Below are 22786 nucleotides of genomic sequence, written 5' to 3' on the forward strand. Positions count from 1 at the left end.
TAATAAAATAGATCCAACATTTAAAAAGCACCGGGGGAATTGCTAAAATGCAGATTCTGATTTGTAGGCCTGGAGTGGGCTGAGATTCTGTAAGTTTAATAAGCTTCAAAGTGATGCTCATGTTGTTGGTCCCCAGAGCACTATGAGAAACCAGAGAATAGAATAAGAGAAGTTGTGAACAAGATACAAAAAACTTATAACAGTTTTATCAGTGTTTACTGTTGCAAAATGATTATAATTACTAAATACTTTTAGGATTTTTATTTAGTTAGGGGGAAGTTGTTAGATAAACTTAAGTCATTTTTTTAAAAAAAGAGGTTAAAAACAAAAGATTGAAAAACTTGTCTTCAACCTAAGAAAAAACAAGTAACTTCTAGGAATCAACACAACCAAGGTAATTTTTAATCTCTAGAAGCATGTTATAATGTCTAATTTATAATTTAAAAAGTCCTCCTACAGAGCAGCAGATGGCTTTGGGGTTAAATTTATCCTTGTTTCTCAAATTACCAGTAAATTTAGTAATCCAGCTTTGATGAAGAGTTACACATTGTTTGTAATTATTATAATAGAGTGAGAAAGACAATTACGAGGCAATGAAAGCTGACAAATGAAAGGTAGGGGAACAACTGGGATAAAGCTCACCTACTGCACAAACTGAATACCTCTAGCAGCCAACACTGATGTCAGTGAGAAGACTTTGTTGTCTACTAGTAAGAAAAGGCCATTTGCACAGTTCACTTCCAAACATCAGTCACTCTCCCTGACAGATAAGCAAAGGAATACTCATTACAGTTGAGATGATATGTGATCCTGATGACTGGTATGCCATTTATTTTTCCTATCAGAGAGGTTCAGTGAGCTAAGAAGAAAATAAGTGATCTTCCTTAGCTTTAATGGAATAAAGGTGGGATGGGGGAAACCAGACTAGCCAAGATCTTTGAGCTCTCCTCCATGTTCCAGATTTAATATGCTGCTCCTACTAAGCAGGACTGAAGGACATAAGTCTCATTGTGCTTGCTCATGCAAGAAGGCTCTTATACTTTTCAAATAGCAAAAGGATAACAAATGGAAGACTTCTAATAAATGTTTTCCCAATCCTGTCTTCATCACCCTCCACCCATTTGTAGTTCTAAATTGCATACACAGAAATCTTAGATCATCTAATAGGTAGAAAATTTATTATAAGTAAAGGCAGAGATGATGGGCTACTACATCAAACCAGAAAGAAAGCATCCTTTTTGAGCTAAAGACAAGTGTCTTGTGATGCACAAGTCACATTAATTAGCCCAATTAGTTAGGAGTATAATTAGCACATGCCTGTAATCCCAGCAACATGGGAGGCTAAGGCACGAGGAATATCAAATTTGAGGCCAGTCTTAGCAACTCAGAGAGAGACCCTCAGCAACTTAGTGAGACTTGTTTCAAAAATTGGCTAATATACATTACCAAATACATTTAAGATTTCTCTCTTGGGCTGGGGATGTGGCTCAAGCGGTAGCGCGCTCGCCTGGCATGCGTGCGGCCCGGGTTCGATCCTCAGCACCACATACCAACAAAAGATGTTGTGTCCGCCGAGAACTAAAAAATAAATATTAAAAATTCTCTCTCTCTCTCTCTCCTCTCTCACTCTCTCTTTAAAAAAAAAAAGATTTCTCTCAAAGGAAAAAATTAATCTGCACCAAGTAGAGAAAACTTTGAATATAGATGACAAATTTCTATGCCTTTAAAATCTGTATTAAGGCTTTAGGACTGGTTAATTTTATGTATGTATGTATGTATGTACATACGTACGTATGTACTGTGGGTTGAATCCAGAGGTGTTTTACCACTGAGTCACATGCCAGCTGTCTTTACTTTTAGAGTCAAGATCTCATAAGTTGCTTAGGGCCTTGCTAAGTTGCTAAGGCAGGCCTCAAACTTTTGATCTTCCTTCTTTGGCCTCCAGAGTTATTGGGATTACAGGTATGTGCTACTGTGCCTGGTTAAGGCTGGTTAATTAAAAAGGAAAAAAAATGTGAAGGGGGCTTTATGGCTATCAAAATATAAGGCTTTATTTTCACATGAAATCAATTATTTATTAAATACAAATAATAGCCATCTTTTATTGAGTATTTACATGGTGCCAGGAGCTTTAATTAACAATTTACTTAACAAATACTTAAGCAGCACTCTGTACCAGGCACTATTCTAAAAGTATACTCTACAAATATTCAGGTAATAACCACTATGAGATATGAACTCGTCTCATTCCCTTTACAGATAAGGAAACAGAGTAGAGAGAGGTTCAGAAATGCGTCCAAGGTCATTAAGCTAGTAAGTGGCAGTGCCAGGATTCAAACCAAGGTAGCCTGGTTCTACAGCTCATACTCTTACCTAACGCCATGTAGGCCTCCTGGTCTCTAACAATCACTCATCTCTACAGTATCCCGAAAAACAAATTAATCTCTATGTAGCAGATAGAGAAAACCTGAGAGATTAAATAATCAGTCCAAGGTCATACCTATAAGTGGCATGGCCAGAATTTGCACAAGTATTGTGTGTTATCGAACTCAGTACTCTACATGAAACCTTGTTTGAATTGTGATTATTTTCTGAAAACTTCCTCCAAGTATTCATACATTTTATCCATATCTAAGTATTTATTTATAATAAAAATCTCAGATTAGGAAAGTTTGAGAATAAAACTGCATGTTCTTTAAAACCTTAATAGCCATAAGCTAGAACAGCCAAGAGGAAACACTGTAATTACTAAAACCACTGAAAGTCAATATAGCTTTGCATTCAGCCTCTGACTCTGAATATCTTAATGCTCATGTTTTACTAGGGCTTCATAAGGAAATGAGCACACACAGGTCTGAGTGAATCTATGGATCTTTAGTTCTGAAGTCCTTACTCATTGTAGGGAGCATAAACTAGAAGCTGATCTCAAAGTCATGTTTTTATGTATTAAAGTTAACCATCCCTGGTACTTCTATTCCATTTTCTGCCTTATAAACACAGATACATATTTTAATTTAAACCTGGTTCTGGTTTGTGCTTCTTTTTAATTTCAACATACTAGGCAGCTAATGTTGTATTTTACTTTAGGTTCCTGCAATTTCTTTCCACGTACCAGGCACTATTCTACCTTTCCTGTTAGATTTCTCTAAAAGCCAAAGCCAGGTGGGATAGAACATGTCAGTAATCCCAGCAACTGGGAAGGCTGAGGTAGGAGGATTGTAAGTTCAAGACCAGTCTCAGCAATTTAGTGAGACCTTGTCTCAGAATTAAAAAAATAAAAAGAACTGGGGGCTGAAGATGTAGCTTAGTGGTAGAGTATTTGCCTAACATGTGCAAAGCCCGGGGTTCAATCCCCAGCATTGAAAAAAAATTGTCTAATTTCCACTTTAAAAAAAAAAAAAGATTTCTTTAAAGGTCAAGAATTCTCAAAGATGAGAAGATAATGTTCTTAAAAGTAAGGAGGATCAACAAATTGTCTTAATATCTATGGATAAAAATAAATATCATATGGAAATTCTTTAAAACACCCAACCACACCTACACTTTTTTTTTTTTTTAAAGAGAGAGTGAGAGAGGGAGAGAGAGAGAGAATTTTAATATTTATTTTTTAGTTATCGGCGGACACAACATCTTTGTTTTGTATGTGGTGCTGGGAATCAAACCCGGGCCGCACGCATGCCAGGCGAGCGCGCTACCGCTTGAGCCACATCCCCAGCCCCCCACACCTACACTTTTAATGACTGAGGTGTGCAGTCCTTCCTGGTCTGGCCCTGCCTCCTGTCCAGGCTCTTTCCCTGTCATTGTTACTGACACTTCTTACATTCCATTAGCTCACGTCTGTCTGTAGTTTCCCTAAACACTCTGGAGTTTTTGCTGGCCTGTCTTTGCACAAGCTGATCCAGATGCTTTAACAGCCACCTTGATGCTGACTCCTACACCTCTCCTTCTCCATCTCCATCTGCCCTACCCCCACCCACCACAAATACCTTCTTGCTAATCAAACCTTAGCTTATAATTTCCTTGACTCATCCACTCCTCTTTCTCCTAGTCTCATGGCCTTAAAAACAGTGATACTTTTGTATTATATTTACTTAGAAGTCTGGTGCTTTAAATTAACTTGGAGTAAGAGAGGGGTTAAAAGTTTTTTGTTGTTGTTGCTATTGTTTCTGTCATAACATGTATGCATCTCCAGGATTTAGCCCACAGCATAGTTGAAGCTTAATAAACATTACTAAAATTTGGGGTTTAGGGTAGTGAGGATGACAGAGAAAAAAGTGCAAGCAAGAATATATTTGTAGGGGCTGGGGTTGTGGCTCAGTGGTACAGTGCTTGCCTAGCATGTGTGAGGCCCTGGGTTCATTCCTCAGCACTGCTTATATATAAATAAAATTAAGGTCCATTGACAACTAAAAACTATTTAAAAAAATAAACAAACAAAGAATATATTTGAGTGTTTAGACATACTGTGTTCATTTTTCCACTTGTAAGGAATAGAAGCCAACATATAGATATAGAATGATAAACCCAAAATTCATTTTTTATTACTTGAGGAAGAACTGACACATGCTAGGAAACTATAATATTTTGGCCACAGAGACCTAGTTTTGATTTGTAAGCCTGCTGCTTATTATCTGTGTCAATTTAGCAAGTTATTTATTTTCATTTCAGCTTTCTCTCCTAAAAACTGGCAACAGCTACAAGTATTTAGCAAAGTACCTGAAAATTATGCTTCAACTAGCATTTTATGATAGTTGAAACATATTTATTTATTTATTTTGCTTCATGCATGCTAGGCAAGCAAAGTGCTTACCACTATTCCCAGCCCTGTCACACTATCTTAACCAAAGGGAACAACTTTGGGTACCTGACATTTTATTTGTCTTCTATATAATCAGAGTGTAGATATTAAAGAACAAAAATAAAAGCAGTAAAAACCAACAAAACAAAACCCTAAACATCAGATAATAACATCAGACACACTATGTTGATCCACGTAAGATTCAGGTAGGATTATAGTAATAGGCAGAACTTGGTTACAATCTTAAATCAATTTTCTGTATTTTGTGTTTACAGGTTTCTCTAGTCCTACTTTGATATTTTCTTTTGAGATGTTAGTGACAGAACATTTTGTAATTCCTATGGCATATGACTTTCACATTTAACCTTTCCCTATTTAACAAGACTCCTAGAACTCCTCAGAGCTATTGTTTTGATAATAAGGAAATACTAAGGCAAAGTAAGGATTCTTTCTTCCTTCTTATAGAGCTAGGACTTTTTTTTAAAAAAGACAATTTTAGGGCAACCCATGCTTTAAAGATGTAAACAAAAAATTCCAGTGAAATATACTACTGAAGATTGGAAAAGTGAATGAAATAAATAAGACCAAATGGAAAGGCCAAAATATGATGGGGGAAAAGCAAACAGAAGAAATAAGTGTAGACATTAAAAAACTATAGAGCCAGGCATGGTGGCACATGCAAGTAATCCCAGCAAATTGGGAAGCTGAAGCAGGAAGTTCATAAGTTTCAGGTCAGCCTCGGCAATTTAGTGAGGCACTAAGTGACTTAGTAAGACCCTGTTACAGAAGAATAAAAAAAAGGGGGGGCTAGGGATGTAGATCAGTGGTAAAGCACTCCTGAGTTCAACCTCATTAACCTTCCCTCAAAAAAAGAAACCAAAATGATAGAAGCAATCTATTACTGTGTATTGTATTTTCACAACAACAACAAAAATGTCAATTCAACACAAATCTTTGTATGTGTGTGTGTATGTATGTGTATGTGTGTGTATATATACACACACATATATGTATTTAAATGACAAATCAACAAAAATACTTGTCTTATTCAGATAATCCTATTAGGGAAAAGAAAAAAAAAAACAGAATACAGAATGGAAAACCCATTACATATCCTGTAACATATATAACACTGGCATTTAAAACAAAATGAGGGATAATTATATTCTCCAAATTGTCCAACATAAAAACTATTGGAAAAGGGTACAGAAATAAGTCAGTTTGATGTACAAATTAAAGGCGTTGAGCTTATCTTTGATACCACAATGCAGCAATCCAGGGTAGTTGTCTTGTCCTTAACACTTACTAAGTCCAGTTGAGTATCCAACCTTGCTAGTGAATTAATAATTGCTTGGTCAGCTCCTCTCACCTGATCTCCTTACTCCTCTATAACCATTTAGAACAAAACATCATCATTTGTAACTATGCTAAGCATTTAAACCATGCCCCTATTTTCTTCAATCCTAGCTAAAATAATCCTCCCTTTCTCCTATGCCTTCAGCCTCTACTGTTGCTGCTTTATTCAGATGTGCATGCTCTTTGTTGGACTAGTGCACTGGATTTTTCATAAATCTTCTGTTTGTAGTCCTACCCAAAGCTTCTATCCACCTAACTCTGCTGCCACGAACAGAACTGCTAATGTGCAAAGCTAATTGTGATATCCCAAAACTACTTTACTCACATCTGTGCTTGCTAATTTTCAATAGGCTAGATTCCTATGACTTACATAATAAATACTAAAAATTTTTTACATGGTATTCAAGACTCTTATATTCTGGTCTATACCTAGCTCCTCTTCCTCTATCACTCTCCCGAGCCCATAGATTTTACATTTAAACAGTACTGGGCTGAAGTTCCCACTGTTCCAATCTCCATCTACCTGCCTGCAACATCCTGCTTCTGTTTAAATTTCTGGCAAGCTTTCAACTCATCTTTCAAGCTACGTTCAAATATTTCCTCCTTTGTGAAGCTTCCCTTGACTCCTAAGGTAGACTGATGTTCCCACTGTAGTTTGTACATATTCCCCTGACATACTTTGTGTGTGTGTGATGCTGGAGGATTGAATTCAGAGCCTCATGCTACTTAAGTACTCTACCAATGAGCTATATCCCCATTTCAATCCAGTGGAGCTTTACCATCCAGTGGTAGAGTTACAACCCCAGTCCTTTTTATTTTGATATAGGGTCTCATTAAGTTGCAGAGACTGGCCTCAAACTTTCAATCCTCCTATCTCAGCCTCCTTCTTCATTTGTACATACCTTTTTGGTGGCAATATAGCACTGAATTTTTTTTTCAGTTTTATTAAGGTATAATTAAGAAATAAAAATTATATATACTCAAGATGTACAATGTGATGTTTTGATACATGTATTGACTGAGATGATTTCCACATATCATATTATATTTAGCATAGTACAGTAACTGATACATAAAATATTTACTGAGTAAATTAAAGTTTGATTATGTGAATAAAGAAACTTAGAATACAAAATATAAAAACTTTTACAACTGTAAAAAGCACAAAGAAAAATAAGCAAAATAATCTATCATTAGTCTCCTTGTTATTAATCAAAACTCTTATTTGATCAGAATAAGGCAAGGGCTTTTGTATTTTAAATGGTTCTTATTCTACTTCCATCATTTCTGTTATCTTTTCTGTCTATAACCTCATTGTGGTCATCAGATATAATGAGGAAAGCAGAATAGAGAGCACCAGCCACTCGCACTCTTCTCTGGTCCTATCCATCCCTCCAATCACTGTTACACTTAAGACAAATGTCCTCCTCCAACAGAGCCCCACAAGGCACCTCAATGAAGATGAGACCCCCAGGTATAGCCCAGCCAATATGTATATTAATAATAAACTTATTTCCTTTGCTTGAAATTACATACAGGGCTAAGGTAATGAATAAAGTACCCTTTGAGAAAGCTTGACGCCATCAGGTAAAAATGCTCCTGAAGCTGCGCCTGCAGGGCTGTTTCGGCGCACCATGCATGATAGCTTACATCTGATCATTTCATAGCCAGCTGGGTCCCAGTTACCTGCTATTTTGATATTCATGTTGTTATCCAGCAGGAGATTTTCAGCCTTGAGGTCACGGTGCACAATCTTCCGACCATGACAATAATCAACAGCAGACAGAATTTGCCAGAATTTTCGCCTGGCTTCAGACTCATTTAACCGGCCATGATTAGCAAGGTAGTCTGTAAAAGAAGAAAGAATTTAGAATTATTTGATCAAATAAAATAGCCCAAGCATTAGCATTCAGAAATATTTTTTTGCCTCTCTCCCCTCAAAAGTTTATTTTTAGTGAATAATGAGTGTTCAAATAACATGCTGTTTTTCAAGATTCTTGCCTGTGGAGAAGTTAATTCTAATCATATTTAAAAGGAGTCCAGATAAATGGTAAGAGTCCAAAATCAGATAACAGCAAGTATCACAATAATCACAGAACAATTCAAAATTATTTTTATGGCTAGGCATTTCCTTTTTGTTGAAAAATATATTGGCTATTTCTCTTAACCACATTTAAAAAATAAAGATTATGTAAGACAGAGAACATGAATGAATTCTCTGGCATCTCATCAGACAAGGGACATCTTTCCTTAAATACTATTTTCATACAATTATTATATAAATCTCCTCTACCATGAAATATGGTGGAATTTTCAAGCAACTTAAATAATTCCCAAACTTTCAATCCATAGGGATAATTCTGACCTACTCAAGAACATGCATACTTGTTTTCCAAACTGAACACTGTTCTGATAGCCATGGCAAATGACTGAAAGGCATGAGTATAAGAAAAATATGTTTTATAAGACAAATTAGCTATCTTTTTGTGCAATGTTACAATCTTCTTAAAAGCAGTTTACCTTAAAATTAATTCTATATATACTATGTACATAATTTCTGATAGAACTAAATATTACAATTTATTGAACTTTTATCTGAAGATCTAAAAGCCCCCTGAAATTATCTTGAGGGGGAGTGTTAAAGTTCGATATGAGGTATTCTCCAAAAAGCTAATGTGTGAGACGAGGAAAGAAAGTTATCAAGATGAAATGATTGGGTTATAAAAGGTTTGACTAATCAGTATATTAATTGCTTGATATAGAATCGGGTTCGATCCTCAGCACCACATACAAACAAAGATGTTGTGTCCGCCGAAAACTAAAAAATAAATATTAAAATTCTCTCTCTCTCTCTCTAAAAAAAAAAAACAAACCTTTCATACTGTTATCATGGAGATGACATTTAATAATTGTCCAGTGGACAATGTGCCTTCTATGTGTGAGAGTGAGCCAACATCTCACTTCCACACTGGATAAGCTGGGAGAACCATAAGAAAAGGTTGGCCCCTTGTACAAACAACTGCAATGTGCTTTCTGTGAGGGAATCTTTTAATTAGTTTCTTTTGACTGAAAATGTTGAGTTAATATGTATTAGTGGGAAAGGTTTTTGAGACTTCAGCAACACAGAGAAACCTACAGATTCAATGTAAACAGGTACAAGTTAATGTATCTGAAAAAAGATCCCAAACTACCAACAAAGAAATGAATCACAGGAAGCATAATGAAATCTATAATTACTGTTTTTTTTTGACACTATCAATCCAAACTGGCATTACCACAGGAAAGAGAGAAAAGACACTATGAAGCTTGGCATCAGGAAGGGTACTGTCTAATGAACAAAGGCACAGTGTACTTTAAATGACCAGGGAAACAAAAAAGGTCATCAAATATCAATCAATAAACATACGACAGTGTAAGAAAGATAGCAACATCCAAAATAAGGAGATTAAAAGACAACCTATTTCAAGAGGTGGTACTTTCATTCTTTAAGTGAAAATCTCAGCAAGTACTCCAGTATATTTATTATTTCCCCCATTCTTTGTTATTTCTGTAATCTAGGCATCCATGAATACTCTATCTGTTGAGAAATCAGTAATAGAAGTAACAAGCAGAAACCTGTGGCCACAAACACAATTGTTTTAGAATACACCATTCACTTGAGGAATGCTATTACCAATTCAACTCAAGTGAATGCCTAAAGTTCTCAAGTTACCATGCATAAAGCACACTCATGTTTCACATTAAAAACTTCATTTATTATAGAACAAACTCATAACTGTAATGTCCATTCTCTATAGTGATTACTTATGTATTTATTTTTTATGAATGGATAGTTTTGAAATCAATTATTTTTCCCATGTTTACATTTGTTCTGATTAAGTGAAATGTAACTTTATATTTTATTGACCTTAGTAAAAACATTTTGGGTTATATTTCATATGTCCCCCTGTCCTGTTTTGCTTTTCTTTTAAAAATATTTTTTTAGTTGTAGATGGACACGATACCTTTATTTTATTTATTTATTTTTATATGGTGCTGAGGATCAAACCAAGTGCCTCACACATGCTAGATAACAAGTACTCTACCACTGAGCTACAACCCCAGCCCCTGTTTTGCTTTTCTGGTAATTGACTTTTTTTTTTTTTATTTTTTTTTATTTTTTTTTTTTTTATAGTGCTTGGGCTCAAACCCAGGGCCTTATGCATGGCAGGCAAGCATTTTATCACTGAGCCACATCCCCAGCCCTCCCTGTAATTGATTTTTATTGTATCTCATAAAAATCATGGTCTGTAATAGATTGGACAATTTAATCAATACTAATAGTCTTAGAAATACTAGTATAGGCAGGGCCCTCAGGAGGCTGAGGCAGGAGGATTGCAAGTTCAAAGCCAGCCTCAGCAAGTTAGCAAAGGCCCTAAGCAACTGAACTGAGTTAAGACCCTGTTTCCCAAAAAGAAAAAGGGGGGGGTGGCTAGGGATGTGACTTGGTGGTTGAGTGTCCCTGTGTTCAATCTCCAGTATCATAAAAAAGAAAGAGTAGTATTAGACAAGCAAACAGGTAATACAATGTGATAAAGGATAGCAAAGGATAAATATATCCTAATAAGTTTACTATTTTCAGCCATTTTTCTAAAATTTCTAACTTTTTATTATGAAAGTTTCAAATATACGTAAAAGTAGAGAAAATAGTGCAACACATTCCCCAGATTCCAAAGTTCTCAATATTTTGCCACTTGATTCATTTCTTTTTTTTCCTGTAGTAACATAAAGCAAATCTCAACATCATTTTGTTTCACCCTAAATACTTTGTATCTCCTAAAAGAAGAGAGAGAGAGAGAGAGAGAGAGAGAGAGAGAGAGAGAGAGAGAGAGAGAGAGAGATATTTTTCTACATAGCCAAAAAATCTTTACACCTCACAAAATTAAAATTCCTTAATATCATCTAGTACCAGTTTGAATTTACATCTCTCCAGTTGGCTTATTTGAATCAGAATCCAAACAGAATGTACATTCTGTATTTACTCGTCTTGTCTTTGGAGCCCAATTATTCTGAATTAATTTCCCTACTCTCTGCTTCCCCTTTTCTCCATGACACTGACTTGAAAACACTGGTTGGTTGTTCTACATTCTGGATTTGTCCTTTGCTTCCTCACTAGATTGTTTTACTTATTCTTCATACTCTCTATATTTACTATAAATTGGAACTCAATTATAAAGGATTGAATAGATTTAGGTTCAATTTTTGCTGGAAGGTAGCAAGAATATGTCATAAGTGCATCTACTAAGAGAATGTATTATTAGGTTCTCCTGATTTTGAGTGTTGAGATTGATTAGTGAGTTCTGAGAGTGAGAGCTTGATCCTTCAATTAAAGATGACCATCAATCTTTCTCCTAATATGATGGTTCTCAAACTATATCTAACCTTTAGAGGGATTGTTAACCACAGACTACTGGGACCTATCCATAGAGGTTCTAGTGTGTTGGAGAGGGTCCTAGAACTTCTTATTTTTTTAGAAGTATGCAGGCAATGCTTAAGATGCTGATACATGGGCCACACTTTGAGAACCAAAGTGCTAACAGTTTTGGTGTTCATTGATGGCCATTATGTGAATCAATGATTTCACTAGGGATTACAAATTATGATTATTATGATTTGGTTTCAGGCCCAATTACAACATGGAATTCTTCTGTAGGGAAATTTTTCTCTTGTCAACTAGGGTCGTTTAGTTATTGTGAAATACAAACTGAATGGGTTAGGAAGGAGGAATGCTAAATTCTTTCTCAGTAAGTACCAACTTTCAGAGTAAGGAACTGGCACATTAGATGACTATTAAGATTTATATGTCTGTTGGGCTGGGGTTGAGGCTCAGTGGTGATGTACTTGCCTTGCATGTGTGATGTACTGGGTTCAATCCTCAGCACCACATAAAAATAAATAAAGATATTGTGTCCACCTACAACTCAAAAATATTAAAAAAAAATTTATATGTCTGCTTATTTTATTATTTAGCATTTTTTCTCTTTCACAATTCTTTTAAGTATCATAATGAACACCTGAATTTTGTATATTCAATTTGTTTCAATCAACTGTAGATATTACTTTTGACACTCAGATTTTCCTATCTTTGGCCAGTGAAAACTATTTCATACTGTTTTTTTATTTTGTTTTGTTTTTGGTGCTGGGGATTGAGCCCAGGGGCACTCAACCATTGAGCTACATCCCAGTGCTTTTTATTTTTTATTTTGAGATAGGATCTGACTAAATTGCCAAGGCTGGCTTTGAACTTGCGATCCTCCTGCTTCAGCCTCCTGAACCTCTGGGATTATAGGCGTGTGCCACTGTGCCCATCTGTTTTTTGCTTTAAACATAAACAAAGAAATAGTAAGCTTTGCTGTCTTCTGGCATAATAAAAGTGCCCCATTCTTATCTTGAATATTTCCTGGAATCAATCATTTCTCTAAGAAGTCTGGCTCTCCTCATAGGGAACGGTACCTGGGTGTGCATGGTGCTTGTTACTGCTGGGTCAGCACTGCTTTTAAGCCTTTTCAGGGCAAAGCTAAGAGGTAAGTACTTTCTTAAAAAATTCATAAATGCATGCTACTTATGTTCATAAATTCATGCTACTTATGTCCATTTAAAATTTAACATTCTAAAAATTACATTTCTTTGAAAATGTATACCTTTTTCTTATATTAAAAGATCTTGGTTCTTGGGGCTGGAGTTGTGGCTCAGTGGCAGAGTGATTTCCTAGCACATGCGGGGACCTGGGTTCGATCCTCAGCACCACATAAAAATAAACAAAATAAAAGTATTGTGTCCATCTACAACTAAAAAATAAATATGAAAAAAAATCTTGGTTCTTTTTTTTTTTTTTGGTACTGGGGATTTTGAACTCAGGGGCACTCGACCACTGAGCCAGATCCCTAGCCCTATTTTATATTTTATTTTAGAGACAGGGTCTCAATGAGGTGCTTATTAGCACTTTGCTTTTTTGCTGAGGCTGACTTTGAACTCACAATCCTCCTGCCTCAGCCTCCCAAGCCTCAGGGATTACAGGAGTGTACCCTTGTACCCAGCTTGGTTCTTAATATTAACATAAATTATTAGTTTTATCCTACAGCAAACATAAAACAGTTTCAAAATAGCTGTACAAATATTACTACTAACAATGAAATTACTGGATAAAATTTAAAAGTTAATATTTCTTTATAGTTCTTTTTATCTTTATTATTGTAGAACATGGAGTTGGAAGAGCTACCTGTGTGTGGTGTGATGCCAATGTGACATAAGACAGGTGTGTTTGCTTTCAAATATTAGGAATTACTTTTCTCTCTCTTCTTTAACCCTATTTTTTGAATAATACTGGATGCTTCACATAATGCCAAAATTAAAACCGTAATAAGATTTACACTAAGTTTTGCTGCCATCCCTGCCCCCTTCCTCTCTAAGTAACTTTTAAAAATTAGTTTTTGGTTTACCCTTTCTGTATTTCACTTTATGTGAGAAAATCTATTTATAATTGTATTTTCCCCACTTCATATATAAAAAATATTTATTCTATAAATTCTGCAGCAGAATACTGAAATCTTCAACATTCCTTTATAGGATTAGAGATATATTTTGATGTTTAATATAATGGTGCTAAAAATGAAGGGTTCAAATTGTCAAGCTTGCTAACTATGGGACCTTGGGCAAATTCCTCAACCTCCTGAATCCTCCATTTGCTAATCCCCAAATGGGGATAACAATAGTATCTATGACCCACAGTTAAGCAAAGATTGAATTTTAAAAGTCTGAATAAAAAACAAAGCCTTGGCATAGTGCCTGAGACATAAAAGTGCTCAAAAATCTTAGCTGCTGCTTCAGTTATGATTATTACTGTTGCTGTTAACCTGAGAGGTTGACTCAGGCTACCTTCCTTTCCTAACTTCCTTTTCTACCCATCAGTCCCTTTGATACAGTTTCTATGTTTCACACCCCACTGAAATTCCTTTCAAGTCACTCAATAACTCCCCCTAGGGTAAAGCCATTATCCTTTTTCAATTCTCATTTTTTATGACTTTTCAATTATATCTAACACTTAACTGGTCTCCAAAATAAACACCTCTCCCTACTGATTCTGTGTTTACCTGGTCTTTCTCCATCTTCTTCACTAATTGGCTCATTTCCCTACATGAAAGTATCATAGTCTAGATTGGGGCCTTTCCCTTTGTTTTTCCAGATTCCTCCCCTAAACCATTACCTTTGTGTTGATAACCTTTGATGTGCTTTATTCTTCTGGACAATTATAATTCTTTTTCATAATCTTGTCATTTAGTTCCTATCTCAGGGATGCCTCTTAGTCTCTCAGTTGAGATATGTCTTAACTGTGTGTCCTGGGATCTTCCATACACAGATATATTGAGAATCTAGTGAAAATTATACACATATACAAATGAATATTACAATTTGTATGCAATTTCAAAAGTGTATAAAAATCTTCGGTTTAATATTGGCTTAAGAAACTCTGTCTTCTGTCCTGTTCATTACCAAGAATTTTAATAAAAATAATCTCTAGATTTGCCAAGTCCATTTGCCCTTTCAACATTCACTTGATATCGTATATCTAAACAAATTTTCTTTTTACCACAACAGTATCAAGACTGAGCTCATTACAATCACTTAACCTCAAAAATTCAAATAATTTCTCACCAACTTCTAAATTACTGAAGGCCTAGTAAGTAGATTTCAAATTATACCGAATTGTTTTATATAAAGTATAATCAATGTTTTCATTCTGCTTTTATAGATAAATCTAAATTCCATGGCATAGTGCCTGACACATAATAAATGCTCAATAAATGTTACCAACTATCATCATTGTCATCATTACTTATGGCATCTCTTCCCTCAGGGATAGAGGCAATTTTCCCCATACTTAATCAAAGAAGTGGGAAAACTAACCTAGCTAAGTTCCCTCAAGTTTTAGGGATATCAAAATCTTTGCATAACTACTATTAAACCTTATATTCTCCAGTCAGAAATTATCAGCATCCCTTAGAAGTGGAGCTGAATGGCAGTCCAAAAGATTAATAATTTTTGCAATTAAATATTTAATGTTATGTTTAAAGGATTTAATATGTAATTTCATCAATTTGTAATTTGGGAATAAACATGCTGATGCCAATTTAACGTTTGATTTTTAAAGTTTTTAAAAACTCAGATAACGAAATCCTGGTCAGAGGTTCCAAACTCACTTATTTGTGAAGACCTTGCATTCTTAATTTCTAAATTTAAAGAAACAGTGTTTTCAGGAATTGGTACACTATGAATCCTGAAGCTCCAGCAAGGCAATCAAAACTGGTTCATCTGTGCTTTTCAAAATATTTTGAAAATCTATTGTTTTTAATTCCTATATCCAGATCTCTACATATCTTTTTCTCTAGTGGTTCTTTCCTCTAATTGGTACAAAAGCATTATGTGATACAAAACACTTCTTATTTGTAGATCACAATTCTTTGACATAGCTTATGCTGGTTCTTGCCAAGCAGTATTGAATATAATAACTAAGAATGGAAGGTCCATAAAATAAAATAAAACCCTGAAAAAGTTTTTAGCATATTAATATATGCACCATCTGACATGTAAACACTAGCAGAGGATTAATTAGGTGCCTAATCTGTATTGATATAATAGGATAATCTGGTTGTTTTAATTTTATATATTAGATTATAAATTATAAAATCAAATTATATTAAACTTTTAACCTTGAGACATATTTGTGAATATGAAACTACAGATTATAAAACATTTTGCTTTATTCTGTTTGTTTTTGTAAGCACATAATCATTTCAAATTGTGTGTTTGAAGAAAATTAAGGAAATTGTTGCTTGTGGTATACTCTAGCAATTTAATTGTGCTTTCAGCAATTTCCCTACATTAGACTGTTCCCATCTGTTAGTCTCTGAATCAGTTCTTCAAGCTATGTGGAACTACTGAAACAAATCATATTTTTCTGAGAAGTAAAATGAGTTTTTAGCTACATAGTTTAAAATTTGTAAAGGTTATTTACAATTGACTTCCATGACTATATGTTCAAGTGTTCAGTAACAAAAAAACAATAAATACAGTCAAACTTTAAAAAAATTATTTATAATCCTTTCATAGAAGGTGAGAGGTTGTAATATAGTACATGATGTTAGTAACAGATACACAGCAAACATACATATATATTTAACATATAAATACACAAATGTTTATATATTTTACCTAGGGATATTCTAAAATGTAATAGAAGTAAATGAGTTGGACAAGCCTAATTTTAAATCCTGGCTCTGTTTCTCACTGCTGTGTGACCTTGGGCAAATTATTTAGTCCTGGATTACTCTGATTTTCTCAGTAATCAACTCCCAAGTTTTGTTCTTACTAAGAGTCATGCCTCAAATTGCTCTGCTTGTGAACCGCAACTTTATGTTAAATAACCCTTGGAAGGGGTTTTATTTCCATACCTGTTGTGTAAGAATATCATGTCCTCAGAATCTAACAAGATAGTCACCACACAAACATACACTATGGGAAAACTAAAACTTCCAATTTTGAAATACTTAATAGGGCAAACTGAGGCTAATAAAGATAAACATGTACAAAAGACATGATTTTTTGGCTAAGTTTTCATTTGGGGTCTTTGAAAAACCCAAATCACTTAAGTTACATTATGAGCAATGGGCACAGTAGTATAGGGCTCCTTAGGGCCCTCAACTGTGCCGTCTTCAGGAGTACAGTGCTTTCTCCCTTGTGGAATTGAATTAAGGAAGAAAGAAGTTCATAGAAAACTATGAATTTAAAGAGTAAGAGCCATTCATGTATTTATTAGTTCAACAAATATTTGAATGACTTTGTGTCACGTGGCACTTTCTCCTCGTGATACTTCTACCTCAGTGGAGAAAAAGATAATAAATAAGTAGACAAAAATGATAACTTCAGGGTACAATAAATGCCAGAGAAATAGTGTAATCAACTGAAAATTACCTGAAAGAGGCCACTCTAGATAGGATGATCACGAGATGCTTCTCTGAGAAGGTACTATTTCCACAGAGAAGAAAAGCACCCTAAGATAAGATGTAGCATGCTCATGAAACCAAAAGGAGACCAATGAGGAGAAAGCACCAAGAGCAAGAAAGCAGGGAAGGCATATGATGAAACAGAATCTGAAAAAGTCATCAAACTCAGCAAAATTTATAGGCATAAGGAGGAATTCTGGATTTTAAAACATTGTTAAACCAGTTAAGGGTTTTAAGTAGATAAGAAACCTGATGAAATTTACCTTTTAAAAGCACTTAAAAATAATCTGAAACTGTGAACTCCTTGTTATAAGCTGTACAGTTCCAAAAGTTAAATTAAAAAAAAAAAACAACATAAGCACTTTTATTGGAATAGTCATAACAGCTGATGTGGGAGCCATAAGGAAATAAAATTCAATTTCTAAGCAAACAAATTTATAATTCATATGAGAAAAGAAGGTTAAATAGTAAAAACTTTAATTGCCACTTCAAGACAATCACAGAAGAAATGTCATTAAACATATACTGGCTTGTAGACAAGATGAGATATTGTCTGAAACACTTTAAACTCTCTCAATATGATTTCAGAACAATAGCTGGGTTCTCTTACTGATTTTATGTAGTCATGTTTCATAGTCCCAGAACTGTTTTTTAGGCAGTGATTTTCTTCTTTTGAATAATGTCAACCGAATAGCCTGGGAAAATGCCCAAATTCATATTTCATCCTTCCACATGATGATGATGATGATGTCATCTTGATGGTATTAAATATTCCAGACAATCCCCCAAATAGTATTTTCAGTCTACTTATTTTTGTCATCTCTACAAGACCACAAAGTCTGCTGAGTTATATCTGAGTAATGATTCTGACTGGACTGATAAATGAGTCATTCTAAACTGAACTACTGATGTTGTGTGCTATTTACTTAATTTCTGGTAGTGTTATAATAATATTTATAAATGCAATCTGGTCACACTCCTAACACGTTCTTTACACAGATAAATACATCCAGATAGCTGTTTTGATATGCAATTATTTCTTAAGAAGGAAATAAATGTAGTCTAAACATTAGGGTTTAACAAATCATGCAATTTTTAGGAATTGGGATTCAAATGTCAAATGTGGAGAGAAATGTCTAACTTGGAGAATAAAATACTAATTAAAGAAGTAGATTTGTTAATTTTAACATTTTGCTTTCTGCATAAACATACTAAAAATATTTACATTTTTGGCAATTTCTTGAGATCCAACTCATTGTCATATTCACTCATGAAGAACAATATATGCCTCTCTTTTTCACTGAGTTTTTCAGGTGAATCCAAAGAATCCAGCCACACTGGATTTTTTTTTTCATTCAGAAATGGCTATATGGGCACTCAGCCACATCAAAGTTTACAGCAGCACAATTCACAATAGCTAAATTGTGGAACCAACCTAGATGCCCTTCAGTAAGTGAATGGATAAGGAAAATGTGGTATATATATACAATGGAATATTACTCAGCATTAAAAGAGAATAAAATCATGTCATTGCAGGAAAATGGATGGAGTTGGACAATATAATGATAGGTGAAGTAAGCCAATCCCCAAAACCAAATGCTGAATGTTTTCTCTGATATAAGGATGCTAATACATAATGGGGATGATGGGGGGAGCATGGGAGGAATAGGCAAACTTTAGATAGGACAAAGGGGATGGCGAAGGCATGGGGGGTAGGAAAGACAGTGGAATGAGATGGACATTACCCTAAGTACATGTATGAAGACACGAATGGTGTGACTCTACTTGTGTACAACCAGAGATATGAAAAATTGTGCTATATATGTGTACTATGAATTGAAATGCATTCTGCTGCCATGTATAACAAATTAGAATAATAAAAAATGGATACTGGGTACCCAAAAGTATGAATTAAACTGTGTTAAGCAGGAACCATTTTCAATGAAGCTCTTGTAATAAAGTTAGTTGAAGAGTAAATCAAGGTTCTTGGGCAAACAAATTTATGAAAATCAGTTCCTTAGTTTATTAACCCATTGCCTGACTGTGGTGCATGCTTACTGAGGTCCTACACAGTAAAATACAGTGACAATGTTAAGTTACTTGTCAAAGAGGAAAAATACAATAGTGAAAGGGAAGGGTCAGGTGGAAAAAATAAGATTCTAACCAGTTGCTCAACCATTTAGAAATAAGACAGGTAATTCAGTGACAAACACATTACAATGCTGGAATATTTTTGTGGTGGATTACAATTCCCATTTTTTTCACTTCCTTCCCATACCTGATTTACCTATACTCTTTGTCATAAGACTTTGCAATATCTCCCAGTAGAACAAATGGTGTACAATTCTTGTCTTTGGTCTTGGTCATGGGGAATATGTGAAGTTTGCTTTGATCTCTTGTTTCTACAATCTACCATGAGAAGAGTATGCTCAGAATGAGAGATGAAGCACAGATGTGAACCCAATCTGTAGCCCAAAGCAGAACCACACCAGTGACCTACACACAAGAAGTACTTGTTGATGAAAACCACTGAATTTGGGGGACTGCTGTGTAACAGTATCACAATGTAACAATGACCAGTACAGTTTTCAATGCTGGAAAAAAGAAATATGCTTAGATACAAAACTCACAATTTGTACTAAGAAATCTTTTGAACATTTGCCACACAATTTGCAATTGTGATATTTTGTGTTCTTTAACTATTATACATATATTTTATTATTTTTACATATCTGAATGACATTTTTAGATAACATCAACAAGTGGCCTTGAAGAATATTTGCTTGGAATCTGCTCCTGTGGACTGTATTAATTATTGACTCCATTATAGAAGATGATGTAGAAAAGAGTAGTTTGAATTTTCCCCTCAGAATGAGGTCCTTTGAGCACTTTTTTCAAGGCAGTTTACTCATAGCCTCCTGTTTATTTCCAGGTTCAGTGCTGGGAAAGGGGCACAACTAATTAGGCAGGTTCTGGAGAATGAATTATCCTTCAATTCCAGAAGCAAAGGTAGACATAGAGGTGGCTAATGTTAAAAACACTGGGGCTCTCTTCTCAGTTCTTGGGAAGATAATTTAATCTTTATAGCTTCAGTTTCTAGATATATATAATCAGTATAACCTCTAAGGTTGCCTTTTGATTCAGTATTAATACTCCAATGGATATCAGCTTTGTATAAAATGTGACTTCAAATTCCCCCTTAGTTCATTTTTTTAAATACTTTTTTTAGTTGTAGATGGACACAATATCTTTATTTTATTTATTTATTTTTTAATGTGTGCTGAGAATAGAACCCAATGCCTCATACCTGGGAGGCAAGTGCTCAACCTCGGAGCCACAACCCCAACCCCCCTCCTTAGTTTGTTTTTACCTCATTTCTTCCCTGTAATTTCTAGTTCAAAAATTCTTAGAGCATTTATTTTAAGACTAGAGAGAAGTTAGATATATTGTGACAACAGTTTTGACTTCTTTTTTTTCCAGCAATGAGGCTGAAAGGCCAGAATTCTGAGTAGAAAATGATTGACAGATAGAAGACAGAAGACAATAGGTCAAATCTAAGAAGCCCACAGGAAAGATGAAAGGTAAATGGTTCCATTTTGGACAGTAGCTAGGGATTTAAGACAGGCAGCAGAGCCTGTGTTTCCACATAAGGTAGCATCAGAAACCAAGATTCAACTTTTTCCAAAACAATTAGTAGTATACCAAGAGTGTGTAGAGGGACAGAAATACAACCCAATGACAGGATAAGAGACCCTGGAACCCTGTAGCTATTTAACAAAAGTCTTTTTAATGGCAGAAAAAGAAACTGGCCTGCTGATCCTAAGAACTTAGTGATGATGACCCTGAGTAACAGGGGAACAGGTATAGTCTTGAGCAAGGTTTTCTTTTGTGGCCTTTAAAAGATTAATGTTCAGTAAAAGGACATGACTTCATAGAGCTGGGTCTGCAGATTTGACTCTTACATTGAATGGTATCTCCAGGTGGTTTAAGTGGTTAGTCTTGTGCCACACCGTGGTTAACCAGGAAAGAGATTAGCATGGGTTTTTAATCATTACTCTTAAGAAAACCAAACACACCATTACTGTGTACTGCTGACAAGTAAAAGTTTAAGATAAAGCACCCTAAGACTCCATTTGGTATCTTTCCATAAATTTTGTTAAAGCCAGAGTTTAAGCTAACAGTGGTGGAATCAACAGAGTTTAGTATATGTCTCACCCTTTGTCCTTAGCTCAAAGCTCCAGTTCTAGCAAAATTAGAACATGGCTATAGGACTTGAAAGCCATCAAAAACCCTTGTATTTTCTCATAATTTTTGTTTCTTTAGATTTCACAATGTGAGTTTTCTGACCACCTTTGTGTTTAATCAGGCAGCTGCTCCATAGTCTCTTTGACCTATCTTTTTTTTTTTTTTCCTTTTAAGTGCTTTTGTTAGTGAGGTAGTTATACATAATAGTTGGGTTTATTTTGACATAATCACACATGCATGGAATTTAATTTGCTTCATTTCAGTCCCTATTCCCTGTTCTTTTCTTCCCTCCTTCCTTTCCCTATTCTCCTCTACTCTGCCGGTTTTTTTTTTTCCTATTTATTTTTAATTAGTGCTTTAGAGGTATACATAAAGGTAGAATTTACTGTGGTATATTTATATATACACATAGAATAATTTTGTCTGCATCTCCTCCCTTTTCCTATCCTTCTTCCTTCCCCCTCAACCTCTTTATTCTATTCCACCAATCTTCCCTGTATTCATATGATATCTGATCCCCCAACTGTTTTTTTTTTTTTTTGGTACCTGTACTTTGCTGTAGCTTCCACACTGAAAGAAAACATTTGACCCTTGATTTTCTGAGTCTGGCCTATTTCATTTAGCATGATGTTCTCTATTTCTACCCATTTACCAGCAAATGCCATAATTTCATTCTTCTTTAAGGCTGAGTAAAATTCCACTGTGTATACATACAACATTTTCTTAATCCATTCATCTATTGATAGATACCTGTATTGGTCCTATAACTTAGCTTTTGTCAGCTGTGCTGCTATAAACACGGATGTGGCTGTATCATTATAGTATGCTGATTTTAGATAAATACTGAGGAGTGGGATAGCTGGGTCATATTGTGGTTCCATTTCCAGTTTCTCAAGGAAGCTTCAGACTGCTTTCCAGAGTGGTTGTGCTAATTCACAGTACCACAAAAAAATGTATGAGTGTATCTTTTCCACTACATCCTTGCCAGCATTACTATTATTTGTGTACTTGATAATTGCCATTCTGACTGGAGTGAAATGAAATATCAGTGTAGTTTTGATTTGCATTTCCCCGATTGTTAGAAAAGTTGAACATTGTTGGCTATTTGTATTTTTCTTTTGAGAAATATTTGTTTACCTTTTTTGCCCATTTATTGATTGGGTTATATTAACCCCTGTCAGAAGGTTAATATCCTCTGGCAAAGATTTTCTGCCATTCCGTAGGTTCTCTTCATGCTCCTCATCATTTCCTTTGCTGTGAAGAAGCTTTTAAAATTGATGCCATCTCACTTATTGATTCTTGGTTTTATTCTTGAGCTCTAGAGTTCATGTTAAGAAAGCTGATGTCT

At 34.9% G+C, this 22786-nt stretch overlaps 1 protein-coding gene across 4 annotated transcripts in view; it reads right to left on the reverse strand.

Annotated features, from left to right (window-relative positions):
- SIK2 (salt inducible kinase 2) overlaps positions 1-22786 on the reverse strand; it is a 120726-nt gene that overhangs the window by 35826 nt on the left and 62114 nt on the right. For all 4 annotated transcript variants that reach the window (XM_081265896.1, XM_081265897.1, XM_081265898.1 and 1 more), the window contains exon 4: positions 7841-8002. In XM_081265896.1, coding sequence (XP_081122022.1) covers positions 7841-8002 — 162 coding nt within the window. The remainder of the gene's footprint in view (positions 1-7840; positions 8003-22786) is intronic.

The sequence above is a fragment of the Spermophilus citellus genome (assembly GCF_964194105.1).
Source record: "Spermophilus citellus genome assembly, chromosome: 2".
In the NCBI taxonomy this organism is placed as follows: Eukaryota; Metazoa; Chordata; class Mammalia; order Rodentia; family Sciuridae; genus Spermophilus; species Spermophilus citellus.